The sequence below is a fragment of the Podarcis vaucheri genome (genome assembly GCF_965113315.1).
Source record: "Podarcis vaucheri genome assembly, chromosome: 2".
NCBI classification, from domain to species: Eukaryota; Metazoa; Chordata; class Lepidosauria; order Squamata; family Lacertidae; genus Podarcis; species Podarcis vaucheri.
In genome coordinates this window covers 61,323,135-61,341,226 of record NC_138760.1, presented here as the reverse complement: position 1 = coordinate 61,341,226, position 18,092 = coordinate 61,323,135, and the positions used below count along the sequence as shown (strand labels likewise).

General features: G+C 42.4%; 1 protein-coding gene across 4 annotated transcripts in view; it reads right to left on the bottom strand.

Moving 5' to 3' along the window:
• FNIP1 (folliculin interacting protein 1) overlaps positions 1 to 18,092 on the bottom strand; it is a 94,169-nt gene that overhangs the window by 8,609 nt on the left and 67,468 nt on the right. For all 4 annotated transcript variants that reach the window (XR_014216562.1, XM_082211478.1, XM_082211479.1 and 1 more), the window contains 6 exons: positions 17,482 to 17,617; positions 16,028 to 16,229; positions 15,118 to 15,203; positions 4,158 to 4,304; positions 2,363 to 2,532; positions 210 to 1,632 (listed from right to left, as the gene is read on the bottom strand). Coding sequence is in view for 3 of the 4 variants with exons in the window: in XM_082211478.1 (XP_082067604.1) it covers positions 210 to 1,632; positions 2,363 to 2,532; positions 4,158 to 4,304; positions 15,118 to 15,203; positions 16,028 to 16,229; positions 17,482 to 17,617 (2,164 nt within the window). In the remaining variant the exon portion in view is untranslated. The remainder of the gene's footprint in view (positions 1 to 209; positions 1,633 to 2,362; positions 2,533 to 4,157; positions 4,305 to 15,117; positions 15,204 to 16,027; positions 16,230 to 17,481; positions 17,618 to 18,092) is intronic.

The following is an 18,092-nucleotide window of genomic DNA, read 5'->3' as shown; positions in this document are numbered from 1 at the left end:
AGTCATGGGTAACTTAATTCCCATTGACTTCAATAAGGCTAAAGCAAGACCAAAGTAGACTGGATCCATCCAATGAGATTACAATCTATTTCTATAATATATACACAGTATTTTCTGTCTCTAAGATGCCCTGTTTGCCTTTTAACTCTAATGCCATTGTTTCGTAGGAATGTAATACATTTGGCCTAATCTCGGTCAGAAATACTTACCCAGGAAAAGGTATGTCCTCTTCTTCTGCCCATTCTTCTTGCTCTGCTCCGTAATAGTTACTGTTTATTCTGGCCACATCATGAGCAGCATCTTCGCTTTCACTGTCACCAAGGGCACTGTCTGAGCTCTCATTTCTTGGAATGTCCCAATCCACACCTGGGTCAGCCTTTTTCTCAAAGTTCTCTCTGTCCCCATGGGGGACACACATAGAGATTTTGTCTCTTTGGTCCTGCTCTGCAAAGCAGTTTTTGCAAGTCTCTTGACGAACAGATTCCATAAACTTACAAAATTCACTGGGGGGCTTTTTGTTCTTTGTACACACTTTTGGGGGAAACTCTAAGCTACTGCTAGGATCTAGAATGTCTGTTGTTCCTTTTACTGGAATATCATCAATAGTCCTGTTTTCTACTGAACTTTCCTCATATTCATCAAGCAAGCTTGCACTTTCTGCACCATAAGGTGTCCAATTCTGGATCTCTCTGGCAACCTCAGGAAACACTTCAGGCGTATTCTGATCTCTTTTTTGGTCCTCAAGGGTTTGTGTTGCTTCACAGTTCTGATCAGCAGGTACTCTTTCTTCAGCATCCAACTGGCTGCTGTGCCTGGCCATCTGCTCTACTGCTGCTTGACTTCGGAGCTCGATATCCGAATCAGGTGACATGGAATCTCCAATGAGGAAGGTCACCTTTGTTTGAGCCTCAGCCGTGCTGCAAGGAATTGCATCCGACGAGATTTTATCAGGAGGCTTCTTCTCTACCATTGCACTTGTAGATCTCATTACTTCAACAGCCTGATTAGCAGAATCTAATGAATCCTCACTCCTCCATGATCCACCTGTTGGTTCCAGTCTGGATTCTGCCAACACGCAGGTTTCTACTGAGGCTGATCCTAAGAAGACCTCTTTCTCTAACTTTATATCCAGGCAAGAGGTCATTGTTTCTTTGCATTGCTTGACATCAGCAGGTCTTTCTTGGCAGTCAGCAGGTGCAGCCCTGCATTCATCTGAAAGAGCCTCAGCCTCCACTTTTGAGATATTCTGGGCATCTTCTCTTTCCTGTCCTGAAACAGCCTCTGTATTTTGGGTAGGGTTAAGAGGGCCTTTGCAATATTTACAGCTGCAGTTAGAACTCCTCATTTCTTCAGACTCTTGAAAGGCTAAATTGCTTCTGTTCTTGTGCATTGTGACCAGCACGTACTCCGTTTCCTCTACTTCCCCTTTCTCTAGTGTGGTGGTGATAACGGTGCCAGGCATCACTATGGCTTCATCCTCTCCATTTTCCAGAAGATGAGTCTCTTGCAGTTCAGAGCATCGGATGAAGTAAGTGAGGAAGTACAGCAAACGTTGCACAAGGTCTTGTCGTTTGCCAACCACAACAGTTTTTGATAGTCTGACAGGTGACCCAATAGCTCCATACAAGTCTCCTACAGGACGGAATATAAAAGTAGTATGATAATTACACAACACATGAAAAAATACAGTGTCATGGCTAAAATCTAGATCCTTGAAAATTTCCAAAAATAGACAATAGGCTTATGCAGATTTATAAGATTTGTAAATTATTTTGTTGGAATGGCTATGCAAACTTTATCTGCAAAAATATTCTACAGCCCTGCCCTATTTAAAAATAACACCAAATCAGAGCCAACTCCAAGAGTGGGATGGAAAACCATTCAATTGCAATAAACGTCAGCCCTGTTCATATGAGTCTTTGCTAAGCTGGTATGTAACAAAGGCTACAATTCTAAACAAAATTCCCAAGAAGTAAGCCAGTTTGAAGATAATACACCTTTCTTCTGTGTAAGCACTCGTAGGATAACACTGAAAATGCCTTAATGAATGTCTTTCAGAAAGTAACTTTTATCAGGAAAAGAAAACGCTTCATCCCAAAGTATGAATAAGGGGTACATGGAAGAAACAGGAAGAAGGCACAAGTGGAGCCACTGAGGAGGGAAGGGGGAATATAATTACTTAAAAGGCAGGTTTATTTCTTATTTATTTCATTTTATTCAGTAGAAAACTGTTGACACAGTGATTTGTTACATTGTTTTCCTTTAACTACACTTCTACTCCACTGGTTTTCTATTACAGTACAGTCAACCATTTAAATTTTTTGTCCTTAGAATAAATATCCGAGTGTGATTTCAGACATACCCAACTGTGCCCACAATGGATTGTATGGATGAGATTTCGCCAACATATCCACACTTTGTGAGGAATGCTTTTCTAGAAAGATTCTGATGGGCGGCTGGCCATTTGGCATGACGGTTGGGACCCAGGCTAGATGGTTTGTCAAAATTGCAGTCAGAAGAGCTGGTAAAAATCTGTAAGGGGGGGAAAAAAGACCATTCACAATCCAAAATCCCAACTCACGGTTCTTTTCCATCCGCATTTGTAAAGGGAACCCCATTATGCACTAATCACGCCTCTTGTTGTGGTAAAGTTTGAATCAGGGATGCTGGGTCAGAGGGTGGGGAGTCTCATGCACACCCACAGCTCCCATGCATAACAACATTGGCTTCCCAACTGGGAAGGAGCGACATATTTCCAGTGGAAATATGCAGACATAAAATGAAGAGTTACGTTGCATCTTGTACTAGAGTTTTACAAGCTCCCTAGAGTGCTTAAACTGGGGCTCTTGAATAAAACTGCTACACAGTCTGAAACTTATTTTTGCTCTGCAGTGTTGCCTTTTTAAAAAGCTTCCAGTATTACTATCTTTTAAATGTCCTGCGTGCAATCCAGAATGTTAAACCGGACAGGTGTTTTTGGATCTGCCAGGCAGAAGCTAGATCGCAGCTTGCATGGTGCCTTGGCAAGAAAACCTTATTATGCCAAACCCTGGATTAGTCCCCTGAAGTAGTTCTTTTGAAATATGGCCATAGTATTGCACTGTGCTAATTTTATCATGGTTTAATTTTTGATAGTTTAGAAGGCAATTTCAACATCTGGCAGCCAGTGACTTTGTAGTATCTGGTTTCAGTACTGTTTTGAAGTTATAAGGTTTGGCAGTTTGTCTCTAATTTTGTTTTCTGTTCAAGCACATCTTCATTCTGTCAGTCAGCCATCAGGTCTCATTGGCTCAAAGTCTTAAAAGGAGGCCAAAGTTTCAGACTTCTGTTTTTGTTTTTGAATACCATAGCAACCAATTGTAGTTGCAAACACAGCATAATTTTGACTAAAAATTGTTAAAAGGTTTTAAGGAATAAAATATTTTTTCCTGAATAATATTTTTATAAGATGAGATGAAAGTAATTCTTCACTTAAAGCAGACTTTTACTCTACCAAGGATAGGGGCTCACCATCAGACAATTGTTATTTTCCAATCATTAATGGCGCTATTAATATTGCCAATTAAACATTTTTTAAAATACTGAAAACTACACCTAAGTTAATTAACAAATATTTTAGATGCTAATTAATGAAGGATGCAATCTATACACATTTAGTTGGAGCAGGTGCCATTGAACTGAATGGAACTTACATATGACTGCACATGCATAGGATTCAAATGCCAATACATTAAAAAAGTCAAAGAAAAATTAATTTTTGTGGATTTCTTATGTATTTTCACCAGATACTGTTACTGAAAATATGTCTCTGGATTTTGAGATAAGGCATCTTCTGTTTCCTTCATGAGCTTTGCAGCTTTTTATAAGAACAAAACATTGTTACAGGTGGGGGCTTTACTGAGATTTTGATACCATTAGTAATAGTGTCTATTATCCCTTTGGATGGAATGGTCTCCACATATTCCCACATGCCCTTTTCACCACCCACGTCCTCTCTTTTCATTATACATAATACTTTTTTTATTCTTTACTTGGGACTACAAGGGAGCATAGGGAAGGAAATCACCTCTTGCCACTGTCTCTTTTTTTAAGGACTATTTTGCCTTTAATGTTACAACAATAAAAAGCCAATAGGAGAAAGACGAGAAATGCTTTACTGGTTCTTGGAGGCTTGTTCCATTAAGAAAATAAATTCCTTCATAAAGCGATGGCAGAGCTGGTTCTTCTCAGGCATTCCTGACATCATGGTAAGCCAAACAGGTTCCGCAATCCGTGGCATGGTGTAGAGGTTACAAATTGTTGTTCTAAAGTAAAAAGAAGAGAACAATAGGTCACCAAAGTGACACATCTGTTATAATATATGGCTCCAAGAGCCATTTGTGCCAAGAAAAAGATGTTATTTGATTAGCAACTGAAAAGTATACACTGTCCCCCAAGCCACTCCATGGCTTTCAGAACCACCTATAATTTAATGACATAATGGTGTCCCTGCTCTGTCTCACTGTCACAAAACGTTCCCTTCTGTCCACTCCAATATCTCCAAGTGTCTCTCTGGTACTTCTCCATGTATGCTTCATTGTCAGGTCAAGCTCAATGTGTCTAAGACTGGTCTTCTCTTCTTTCTTCCCAATCCCTTCTTTCCTTGTTCACGTCCTTATCCACTGACAGCCATCCTTTTGATCAGGCACATACCCTTGTTTTTCTTTTTGACTTCTCTTTCTCCTTTGTTCCCCTTATTCAGTCTCGCTTAATCTTACCCATCCCTATGCCTCTTCCTTTCTGTCCCCATGGCAAAAACCAGGCATAGGCAAACTTGGCCCTCCAGAAGTTTTGGGACTACAAGTCCCATCATCCCTGACCACTGGTCCTTTTAGCTAGGGATCATGGGAGTTGTAGTCCCAAAACATCTGGAGAGCTGAGTTTGCCTATGCCTGGCAAAACCCTTGCTTTGTGTCCTGGTTATTTCTTGCCTTGTCTACTACAATCTTTGCCTCTCTGGCCTTCCATTTGCTTATCTTGGTCCACTCATGCCAATCCAGCATTCTGTTATCACAACTGTTCCCTCACTACAATCATGCGACACCCCCTTTTTAAATCCCTACACTGCCTTCCTGTCTGATCCTAGATCCAGCACAAACTTCTCATTCTTACTTTGAAAACTCTCAAAGGCCCTGCCCCACATATCTCTGCTCTTACCTCAACACACCCCTGACTGACCCTGTTCCTCATCCAGCTCCAATTCACTGCTAAAGACTCACCTTCTTCACAAAGCCTCCAGAACAACACATAAGGTCCAAAATCCTACTTTAATGAAGCTGAACAACACTTCATTGAAATAACTGAATACAGTGGTACCTCGGGTTAAGTACTTAATTCGTTCCAGAGGTCTGTTCTTAACCTGAAGCACCACTTTAGCTAATGGGGCCTCCCACTGCTGCCGTGCCGCAGGAGCACGATTTCTGTTCTCATCCTGAAACAAAGTTCTTAACCTGAAGCACTATTTCTGGGTTAGCGGAGTCTGTAACCTGAAGCATATGTAACCTGAGGTACCACTGTATCCTCCCTGTTTATTTCAGTCTACGTCCCTTTCCTGCTGCTGTTCCCTCCCTTTGAGTCTATTTTTAGATAGAAATACCCTCGGTTTAGGGAACTCTCCTCCCATTCTTTGTAAAGTGTATAAACGGGACTGCATAAACAATATTTTAGTTCAACAAATTCACCTGAAACGTATTTTAAAAACAAACCCCAAATTCATGGAAATTCCCAATTCCGTGAGGAAAATGAGACCGGGGAAATTTCATGAGTATCCTTATTGCAGCTTTTAAACTACAAAATGTCACCCTGTTTCTATGTCATTTATTCCTGCATCACTATCATGAGGTTTAGGTTTGGCAAGAGGGAATTGCCTAACATCCTATTCTCCTAATCATACTGCACGGGTCCCCTTATCTTCAGAGGTTAGTGAAGGGCATTTTCCTCTAAGCTCAGTGCTATCAGGATGGACATTCTTCAAACTGCAAGCCAAAGGCTGCTTACAGAGAAAGGAGTAAGGTCCCACAGTAGTTGCCAGAAATGATGACTCAAGTTTCATTTTAGAAATAGCATCACAAGTCTCATTACAACTGCAGAAGTCCTGGATATAAGTGCATTAGAGCTTAGAACAATTTTTAAATATTCTTACAACTGGGAAGGCATTTCCCTTAATCTATTACTAGCGAGGAAGGTCTGTAGCTCAGTAGAAGGGCATCTGCTTTGCAGACAGAAGGCCCTAGGTTCCATCACTGGCATCTTCAGGTGGAGATGGGGGATAACCTTGCCTGAAATGCTGGTGGGCCAGCCCATGTAGACAATACTGAGCTAAATAGGCCAAAGGTGCAGCTCAGAGTAAATCAGACATTCCTCAATGGAACTGTGTGGCAATAGAAGACAAAATCACCTCTTTAATACATATTAATTTACTGGATTTACTGCCACAAGTTATGGTTTGGGCACTGGCTTTGATGGCTTTAGAAAGAAGTTTGACAAATTCATAGGATAAGTCTATCCATGGCTATCAGGTGCAACAGCTTAATGGAGTTTCCATGTTCATTGGTAGTATACCTGTGAATATGAAGTTTAAGTGAAGGGCACACAAGTGAGAAGAGCTACTGCCTTAATGCCCTTGCTTGTGAAACTTCTTATGAGAGCATCTCTAGGTTGAGTACAGGCTTATTTCCACAGACTACTAAATATTTCACAGACAGCTTCATATTGTAAGGGGAAAGGGATGTGCTAACTAAGAGCATCTTTTAGGATAATGTTAAATGGGATTCAGCAGCGTAATTGCTGAGGGGCAAAAAAACCCCACATTTTTTTATCGAAAGTGTCATAAACGAGAGACTATACCAAAATGATTGAATAAGTAAGAGCAGTGTTGCAAGTGGCCTTCAGTATCACAAAAAGCTTGCAGTTTACTGTTTGCTGGCAGCCACACCTCAGACCCATTAAAATCAGAAGAAAGCTTTCCATAGGATTAACTTTCACTCCTTGGACTTCTGTGATCAACCCACTGAACAAACAAAGGACAAACAAGATACCACATTAGGAGAGCTTAAAATGTGGAGCCCAACTTTTGCTTCACAAAGGTTCGGCCAACCTTAAAAGCCTGAGGTGAAATCTAAAGTTCAAACCAAAATGAGCCTTCTGGGTTCTTGTTTAGCAACATCAACCCCCACAGAAAGCTCTCTGGAAGCTGACTCAATTTGAACTGTGTGCATGTGTGTGTGAGGAAGGAAGCAGTTTCTGTTCCGATACCAAGATATTAAACTATTTGTTTTCGTTGAAGGGCTAGCTCGAGTCTTGTGACTCGTTATTTACTATTCTGGTCACCGTGGCTGCATCTGCAACTGATAGTGTTTCCTCAGAGAGAGATCAGATTCCGCTGGCTGCCTGCCAGCAGGCATGTGACTGCAGCAAAGGGAACCCTCAATGCCAGACATGTAAGTAATTGCACTGAACACGAGGGTGAGGATTAACTGCCTTTCAGCTCGGCAAATGGGAAAAGGCTTTTTCATTTCTCCCTGCAGTCTCCCGATATACAAACTGCACACATATATTTTTCACCCCTTTGAGGCACTGCTAATGCTGGTGGTCAACAAAGGAGGTTTAAAGACTCTCTCAAGGCAAATCTAAAAAAATGTAGTATAAACACCAACATTTGCCTGCGAGCGCTCCAACTGGAGAACAGCCTTTACTAAAAGGTGTAATGGGCTTTGAAGACACTTGAATTCGGGACGAAAGGGAGAAACGTGCTAAGAGGAAGACACGCTTGGCAAACCCTCACCAGGATCAACCCTTGCCTGGAAACCTATGTCCCCACAGTGGAAGGACGTGAGGATCCAGAATTGGCCTCCACAGTCACATGCAGACTCACTGTTAAGACCGTGTTCATGGAAGACAGTCTTACTCGGCTATGAGTGAGAAGAAGAAGGAGAAGGAGAAGGAGAAGGAGAAGGAGAAGAAGAAGAAGAAGAAGAAGAAGAAGAAGAAGAAGAAGAAGAAGAAGAAGAAGTAGTTGTAGCCAGAAATTATTGAAGGTCTGAACCAAGTCCCGTATACAAAAGTAGCAATACCCTTGTTCAGGATTTTCAGCTTCCTTAATTCTGTATCTGCACCAGCATCTTAATGGGAGTCTAGGAAATCTCACTTAGGAAGCTCTTTATTCCAGTAAAGCGAAAACGGGCCTACACTTAGAAATCATTAAGGGAGTCTGAACATTTTTTGAGGATTTGTAGCCAGCCCCATGGGCTTCCAGAGGTACAGAGAGTCTGTCCCTGACAAAGTGAGTACTAAAGAAAACACCACATGGCACTTTTCGCAGTTACAGAACTACATAGTGGTGTTTTATTTTTATTTTTTTAAGGACCATTAATGTTTGAAGGCAGCGCCACATACCTTTCCCCATAAATCCCTGTAGTGACATACTGCAGATTCAATTCACAATGCTGGAAAATCCTGTCGGATATTTTCATGGCACAGAGAAAAACTCTGGATTCTTCCCACCCCTGGTTACTGCATTGGTCAAAATTGTTATTGGGAGAATGGAGCTAAAAGTGGGCTTTCACATTCACGAAGCGGTTCCCTTGCAGCAAAATATAAATTCAGAATTTCCCACTTTGGGCACTGGTGTGGGGATGTGATGCTTTAACCTACTCCTCAAGTGCAAATTGGATTGAAGTCTCTCATTCATGTCCCAAACAGTTGAAAGCAAATTAACCCATTCACTCTCTTTTGCAATACTGATAACTGCACTGTTTTACTTGTTGTGGGTGAGAGGAAAAGGGCCCCTAATTAAGGTGAGTAGAGGGTTTGTGCAAGAATAAATGCTACCACGTATGCACCCTAGGAACTAGATATGGGTAACCACACCCACACCCTTTGTAGTATCCTTTGGTGCTTTCAGTGACTGAGATCCATAAATGGAGCCTGTTTTTCCATTTGTGAGCGGGGAAAGTGAGAAATTCCAGACACAGTGGTACCTCGGGTTACATACGCTTCAGGTTACAGACTCCGCTAACCCAGAAATATTACCTCAGGTTAAGAACTTTGCTTCAGGATGAGAACAGAAATCGTGCTCCGGCGGCACGGCAGCAGCAGGAGGCCCCATTAGGTAAAGTGGTGCTTCAGGTTAAGAACAGTTTCAGGTTAAGAACGGACCTCCAGAACGAATTAAGTACTTAACCTGAGGTACCACTGTATTTGATATAACTGTTCTGGGCCCAAATCCTTCCTTGGGGGGAACTTTTTAATGTTAATTTTAATCAAAAACAAGGGGTTCTATAGAGTGGCTGTCTTTCCTATCATGGACTAGTTTCTCTGAACTGTGGCAACTGAGTACATGGATATGGGGGGTGCTGGGTCACAAATGTAAACCACCCAGCTGTTTCTGTCGCTCACAGACCTCTGGACTATGGCCAGTGTATTTGTGGACGAGCAGGTTATGAAGACTCCTGCTCTGCCTACTGGGCCACAGTGCCAACATTTTAACACTGACTGACTTGTAAGCATTTTCTTTCTCACCACTATTGTTCAGTTGGGGTCCCTGTTCCCTGGGCAGGCCTGCTTCTTTTAGCGGTTGCAGGAGAGCACTTAAGAGAGTTTTCATGGACTTCAGAGAACTTTACCAATGCTGGTAAAAAACTGTTTTGAAACTGGAGAATAAAAAGGGGTTTATCCATCCATTTGGTTAATGAACCAATTTGTTCTGTGCTCTTATCTCTTAAGGCTTCTGCCCCCCCTTTAATAAATAGCTTATTTTGGAAGGGAGTTAAAGGCATTCAAGGGGCCAGGATATGTACAACAGACCTTTTTTCTCCCTCTTGGCACTGCTGCTCTGAAAGAGTTGCTGGAAAATGCAGAGGTGCCTAGCTAAATCAGACAGTGAGTCACACTGCACAATGGATATTTTTTTTAAGTGAAACTCTCTCAGGGTGCATTGTGTTTTAAAGCTCTGCAGAGTTTCCTCCTTTCTCTGCATATTTTTGTCCCCGAAATGAATGCCATGCGGATATTATTCAGCAGCATAATCAACATTAATGCACTCAATTGGCCCTCAGGGGCTTCAGAGCAACCAAACTCATGTGCAAGCAAAGTTGCTTGTTTTCCAGAGGAACTGCAACGTCAAAGAAGCCTGTGTAGCCTCTTGAGTACTAATAGTAGTTTTATAATGAATTTAAATGCTTTGTGCATTTATAATAACTAATAAATATACAAGGTGGATCTGCAATGTATCACAAGACTAGCAAGATATTTATTAATATCAACACTTCCTAGCAGGAAATACCTTGAGACTGGAACTGTGGCTCAGAATACAGCCTACCTTCGTTTCTGAACTGGTGAGAAACAACAGCAGGGAAAGGTCTTAATTTTCAGGTGTAAGCAGAGAACTCAAGGGGGCAGATTCCCTTTACAGCAGCTCTGAAATACCCTCAGTAGTTGGCTCGTAGTAGTTTGTATCCCAGGGAGTGGTATTTTCTTTAGCTCTCTTCAGTATGTGATACTATTTGGCACAAGCACACATTTTTCGGTAGTTGTGGCCAACGCCCCCCAAACCATCCCTACCCACTAATTTGCCTTGGCCCAAATAAATACATTCATGTATACTAAAAATAGCCCATATCTTAATTCTAAGACTATCTTCCTTACAAGGCTATACAAAAATGCAAAGATTGTCTCACAGAGGCCTACAACACCCCCTTGCATAAACAAGATTTAAACCTCGGAGGCAGCTTCTTTTAAAAATCTAATCAGCACAGCAAGACATCACATACTGTCAAGAAGGAACACTGCAAAGCTAAAAGAGCAATCAGATACACAAGCTTTGGATGTGCTGTCAAAAATGTATACATTCCAATAATCATTTATGAACGGTGCAGGCTTGTTCTAAAAATGAGACAGCAGCACATCTGTAACTTGTACAAGGTGGTCTTGAAAGAAAGGGGATGGGTATACAAGATATCTAGTCAGCAGGATGAGTGAAAATCCTGTAGCTTTGCTAAGATAACATTCCCTACAGAATTACACAGGTGAACGTCTCTTTGTGGGTAGTGCACACCTGCATAGGTGGGCAACATAAAGGGGAAGCATGATATTTTCTAGGAGCCAGGAAAAATTCACATGCAAATTTTAAATTCAGTTTCTTTGGGGTGTTTTGGTTTTTTTAAGACCCTGCTTTTTATTGCTTGTTTGTTTGTTGTAGTGCAGTTTGTTGCATGTTAATATTCTGCTTGTTCTGCTGTAAACCACCTTGGAATGAATTTCTATGAAGTGCAGGACAGAAGTATTAAAAATATAAATTAAATGAAACGATAAATGATACTGAAATGCTACAACAGAGACTTTGCATGGTAGGCTGCCAGAGCATTCTAGACTCAGTGGGACGGAAAACATAACTGATTATCCCGTGTGTAAAAGCACATAAAATAAAATAGCACTTTCACATAAGTATGCAGGTAGGTCACTGGCAACCTTTTGAATCAATGCTTCTTCAGTAAGGATCAATCTAGTTTGCTGATGTTTGAATGCATCCCTATTCATTGTTTATTGCAAAAAATAAGCCCATATATAAAGCACATAAAGAAGGGGGATATGTAATAAGAACCTAAAATATGAATATGTTTACTGTAAACCTACGGCTATAGCCCATTTGTTATACCGTTAAAAATAGTTGTACAATAATTTAGTTTTCTTTCCACTTTCTGGCCCAATGAAGTGAGTGAAACACGCATGTGTATAACATTTCTAAGCAGTCAGAAGGCCTCTAAACAGAGCACTGAAACTACAGCTGGTACTGGCCACTGACGTGTGGGAAGCCAGCTTAAAGACCTGAGTTGGCTTTATCTTATTGCAAGTAACAGGCGATACTACAAAATGTCATCAATATCATAAGCAAGGGAAGTATTCGTTCTTCTTCCTTTAAAATGCTATCCTAACACAGCATAGAAATGGGTTTATTTTCTCTCTCTCTCTGCTAGGTTATTAAATTTATTCTGCCAAACCAGCTGATATTTGAATCTCCATTTGATTTCAGCATTTGGCCTCTTTCATTTTTGTTACAAAGAAGGTTGGAAGGAGAATCAGTGATTCTCCTGCTTCACATAAATAAATACTTCTTTTGCTGTGGAATTTGCAGCACTCAAACCCAACGTAGCACTAAAAAAAAGGGGGACTCAACATAGAAAATACCTTGGCAACTAGCCTTTCCACACATTAACATGCTTAGTTAAAAAGTAAAACCACCCAAAGGTAGTTTCATTTGTATGAAAATATCCTGGATTTTGTGCACTCAATTATGCTGCTGTGGAACAATAGTTGCTGCACCATGGAAACCGGGGCATAAAACTGGAAGTGCACACAAACACACACACTCCCAACAAATTATGCAATCAATGTGCCACGTATTTACAATGTGTTTAAAGGCTTAGTCAAGAGTCTCAGTTGTACAGTATAAAGCTGAATTGTTTTCTTCTTCCTAAAGCATATTCCTACTTTCACGTTGGAAAGTGATCCCTACTTGGATTTGCTCTGTGGGGCAAAGGGAACCATGCTCAAATTAATTAATGAAACAGAACCTAGAAGGAGACACAAATCAGGGATCAAATGAATGCTATTCCTTCCAGAGGCATAAAAGGGAGGGAAAGATCCTTCCCATGCCGAATCTCTACTGCAAACCAATCCAAAATGACAACTGTGTGGGAGGTTGCAGCCCAGTACAACTCGCAAGCATAGGGCTAGTTAGTGCATGAAGGGGTAAAGGACCACAGTTGTATTGTTAGAGTCCGTTAGGTTACACCCCCTTCTCCTTCAGAGAGTGAGGAAGCCTTTCTACTTCTTTCCTTCCTTTCTCCCCCCCCCCCCCATGTAACCAACAAAGGAGAGTGTTTTCAAGCTTGTGCCCAGGCTTACAGCATGTGTTTGGAGTTATATTCTTTATTTTCTACCCAAATGTATTATCCTTGTTGCTGCATGGAACAATGCATGACTGGGACCTTGATTCTGTAAGTAAAGCCTTTTAAACCTACTTTGCTCATTACAAGGTGGGTAGAAAGAGGGCAGCTGCTGCTGTGTGCAGCTGAATGGGATAAAAAGGTTTAACAACTTATATTCCCATTGCTGCTTATATTTGCCAGTTTAATATTCTGCTACTGGGGCTCACTGTGTGCTAATCCCGCGTTCTGAATCCAGGCACCCAGTCATCTCACCCTCCAACCAGACATGGGTCCACAGGGATTCATATACAGTGGTACCTCGGGTTAAGTACTTAATTCGTTCCGGAGGTCCGTTCTTAACCTGAAACTGTTCTTAACCTGAGGTACCACTTTATCTAATAGGGCCTCCCACTGCCACCACCCCGTCACTGTGCGATTTCTGTTCTCATCCTGAAATAAAGTTCTTAACCTGAGGTAATATTTCTGGGTTAGCGGAGTCCGTAACCTGAAGCATATGTAACCTGAAGCGTATGTAACCTGAGGTACCACTGTATTAATTCCACACAAGCTGTTTGCATTCCTTGCACAAACCAGGATGGCAGAAGAACTGATAATACAGTCATACCTTGGAAGTTGAACAGCTTAGTTCCCGAACGTTTTGGCTCCTGAACGCCACAAACCCGGAAGTGACTGTTCCAGTTTGCGAACTATTTTTGGAAGAGAAACGTCCGACAGGGCTTCCGTGGCTTCCAACTGGCTGCAGGAGCTTCCTGCGGCGAATCAGAAGCCGTGCTTTGGTTTTCGAACGCTTTGGAAGTCGAACGGACTTCCGGAACAGATTCTGTTGGACTTCCAAGGTCTGACTGTCTTAATAAATGCAATGCACTACAAGTATGCATCCCCTGTCCTTCAAATCTCTGTCCTAATCCTGACTATACTTGACTATATCTGTGTACTAACTTCCTTGAAGTGTTTTTAAGTTGCACAAACAAATAGAGCCCCTTTAACCTCTCTAGTCATAAAAGAACCAACTAAGCACAAGGTTGAAAAAAAAGTATCACATTGATAGCTCCCAAGCACAGCAAGAGATCTGTCCTGGATTTCCAAAGGCACGGCAGCCATTGCAGCAAGCTCATGACCGTCAATATTTCAGGGGCAAAACTCAGATCTTAAACTATGTGGCCACTTTTGAACAATTTGCTCATGCCAAACAGCAATTTGTTCAGTAAGGATGTTGACCATAAAGGAGGAAGCCGGGGAAAAATTCTCAAGGGCGCTTCTGTTCTGGTCTTTTAAGAAGACAATCTCTGCTAGGATGGTGGCCCACAGAAACGTGGCTCAAGCAAACATGAGGTGGCAGGAGAGCTTCAAGCTGAACAAGGATTTGAATTGTGGGTTTCCACAGCAATGTGTGATGCTTTAGCCTCCACCTGGCACTGGGGATTCAGCTACACAGCTGCAAGTAAAGGTAAAGGTAAAGGTACCCCTGCCCGAACGGGCCAGTCTTGACAGACTCTGGGGTTTGTGCGCCCATCTCACATCTATTGGCCGGGGGCCAGCGCTGTCCGAAGACACTTCCGGGTCACGTGGCCAGCGTGACAACGCTGCTCTGGCGAGCCAGAGCCGCACACGGAACGCCGTTTACCTTCCCGCTGGTAAGCGGTACCTATTTATCTACTTGCCCCCGGGGGTGCTTTCGAACTGCTAGGTTGGCAGGCGCTGGGACCGAGCAGCGGGAGCGCACCCCGCCGCGGGGATTCGAACCGCCGACCTTTCGATCGGCAAGCCCTAGGCGCTGAGGCTTTAACCCACAGCGCCACTCGCGTCCCCGCGCCACCCGCGTCCACACAGCTGCAAGTAAAACGCTTTAAATGTGTTGTTATGTGCAATATACAAATGTGACACTAGATGGCAACAGTGAGCTATGCAAAATTCAACGCCTTCTTCAAAACGTTTTTTTAAAAAAGCATTTTCACAGCTAGATTCCACCTGGTTCCCTTGCTGCTCTGCAGTGAACTAGATCTACAGATCTCAGCCGTGAGATGAAGGGCTTAAATGGAAAGTTTTTCTAGATTTAGAAACCCTGAAATTGTTTCCAAGAGAAGCACTCAAATACCTGGCAACGACACACAAGGGTTTGAAACAAACTCACCTGAATTCATTTAAGGCATCCATAATCCTATTATATGCCAAACTCCTCTGGCTGGCATCAGCTGATCGACGGCTCATTTTCATAGCCTTGAAAACAATAGTAAAATATATAACTAACATTAGTCAGGGCAACAGAAAATGAAAAACAAAGTCATGTGCTCTGTTCTATCTAAGGTGTACCCGGACAGGCAAACAGTGGGTTGGTTTTTTTGTTTTGTTTTTGTACCATGATAAACCTTGGCTGCTTTCCAAGTTTCATATCAAGGTAGAGATATATGAGGCATATGTGTTTGCACTGTCTTTCTTTTTCCACACTTTTGCTTGCAGAAGGCTATAAAGAGGTCCAAGGTTTCGCACAGAGACTCCTTCACTTCAGGAGCAGTGTTTAAACAGTCCCCTGGATTAATCAGCCTGCACCCAGCAGTAAACATCACTCATTTTGGTGATAGGATTTGTTCTAAGAGATAGGGGCAAAACTCAAGTTGAAGCGAGTTTCAGTTCTTAGGCAAACCAGGTAATCCTACCTCTCTTCTTCTTGTCTCCTGGAAGTGAGTGGCAAGGCTGGGGCTGTCAGATAGGGCCCACTCAAGCACCCACCTTGACCTTGCTGTCACCAACCTGCTCCAGCCCAATCCAGCAAAGCCACACAGAAGCCCATGTCGAAAGGGCAGCTCTGCCACATACTATGGCCAAAAGGATGTTCTCTACCACTGAGTTATGCCTTTTCCCCAGAATCAGTGTTACTGAGTCTACTTTTGTGTGCTTTGGCCCATGCCTCGTTCACAGTGTGGTCCAGCACCCCTAATTTAAAACTAGTGTGACCCACAAAACAATCCGGAAAAACCAAATGACAGAAGCTTAGGCATATTAAAATGCAGATTCTGATTAGAACAGGAGCTAGGGATATTTACCTGTTCTATTGCGCTCTTCAGCTTGTTCATATGGCTCTCAAAAAGAGGGAAGTGTGAGAAAAAGAACTCATTAAATTTGCTGTTTTCTTCTTCATCCTTTGAGAGCGTGAAAATCACCCCAATCGCTATTTTCTTTTTCCTGACAATTCCTGGGCTTGGGCTGGAGCTGTCATCTGATAAGTTAAAACTCTCTTCCACCGACCTTTAGGGGATTTACAAAGGTTGCAGAGTTAATGACTTCAGAAAATATCTCAAAACTATTTTCTTTAAACATACTGAAGTGAGCCCCCTTTCCCCAAAGCAGTTGTTTCGTTTTTAAAACCACGTCTGCTGTAGCTGATCTTGGAACACTGTGAGCATAGAAAGCTGCCGTATATTAAGTCAAACCCATTGGTCCATCTAGCTCAGTACTGTCTGCACTGACTGACAGCAGCTCTCCAGGATTTCAGACAGGGGGTATTCCCAGTCTGCAAGTAAAACAGATTCTCTACTGCTGAGCTATGGCAGAAATGTGGCATGCTGGCATTTGCAGGTTGTTCTGGGCATTTGCCGCTAATGGGCTATGTTTTAAAAATCAGGGCTTGTTCTCTTTTGCTGTGTGGACTTATTACAAGGATGAACAACGAACTGTATACCACCATTTTTATAGAACAGTGAGCATCTTTCTCCCACCCTACGTGAATTAGCTCTTATGTGCAGGCTTCTTCTCCGAGTCCTGCAGTCTACAGCGTGTGGCAGTCTAGCTTTGCTCACAATTTTGGTTTCATAACATGAAAAGGAGAACAAAGCAGCTTAAACGTATGTCATGCAAATGTTCCTGTTCTGCAAAACTTCCAACATTAGACAGATTCTTTTTGTGGCTTTATGAAGGAACCAGCACATTTAGAACCTAAATGCATTTGCTTCTCCCTGTCCCGAGGAGAAGCTGCTTTAGGAGGAGTGCTTTCCACTTGCCAACTCATGTTTGCAATCATGAAGGGGGGAGACAGCTTGGGAGGTAGCTTCGAGTGGAGAAGCCCTTCATAAGAAATAGTTTAACTACCCTCTTGCCCTGCTACTACTTTGTTCAAGACCACCAATACCTGGGGAGCAAGAAAGGAGAAGGAACCATCACGGTTTTGTTTGAGTATAAGGTGAGGTTTATTCCTACGGCCATTCCTTGATAACTATATTCATTTCCTGATTACTTGTACTTGCATTTCACCATGTGATCTGAATAAATAACCCAATATCATGCGATTAGCATATGACTGATCCCATCACTGGGTTGTGTGCAGAATACTGTTTTTGTGGGCAAGAAGAGCTCCTTCTGGTTGCAGATTTAATTGAGATGAGGAGGAGATTCCCGCTGTAGGAATTTGAATTTCCCTCCAAACTAAGCAAATGCACATATTTCATGTGAAAATCTGAAAGAAGGAAAAACCATTTACTACCAGCAGTAATGCTTAACTCACCACCTAGGGAAGACCCCATTCTCCAAGCTTGTCGTCTGACTGCGGCGCCAGCGCCGTTGGTAGCTACTAGCACAACTTCTGTTTAGCGAAGAGCCCGGGGAGGGAAATGGGGTGATGAGCAGGCTGCTAAGAGACGCTGAGACAAAAGAGAAGGAAATTATTTGTTATATTTAAAAAACTCTTTGCTAGAAGAAAAATGCTACTTGGGTGATCAAGTAATAATGTGAACAGTATGGCCCAGTAGATAAAAACCATTAGCCCTTGGCGACTTGAGGAGAGATTTGTGAGAAGCAGGTCCACACAAGACACTTCCCATTTCTGCTTCATCCCAGAAGCCTCACCAAACAAGATTTGTATGAGTGCATCCCGAGTATTGTGTACAACCAAGGAGGTGTTTGGAGGGGAGCATGTAGTGCCCTGGGTGTAGACATGGCGGCCCCTTTACAGCACCCATTTCTTGGGCACAGTTGAAAGAGCAAGTGCATTCAGCCTATGGGAACTTGCTTCTATGCATTTGTCAGCTTTGACAGAACATGAGCTAGGGGTTTAAACATGAATTGATGATTTGGGAAGGAGGCAATGAAAATCCCTGGCTTACATTAAGGATACTT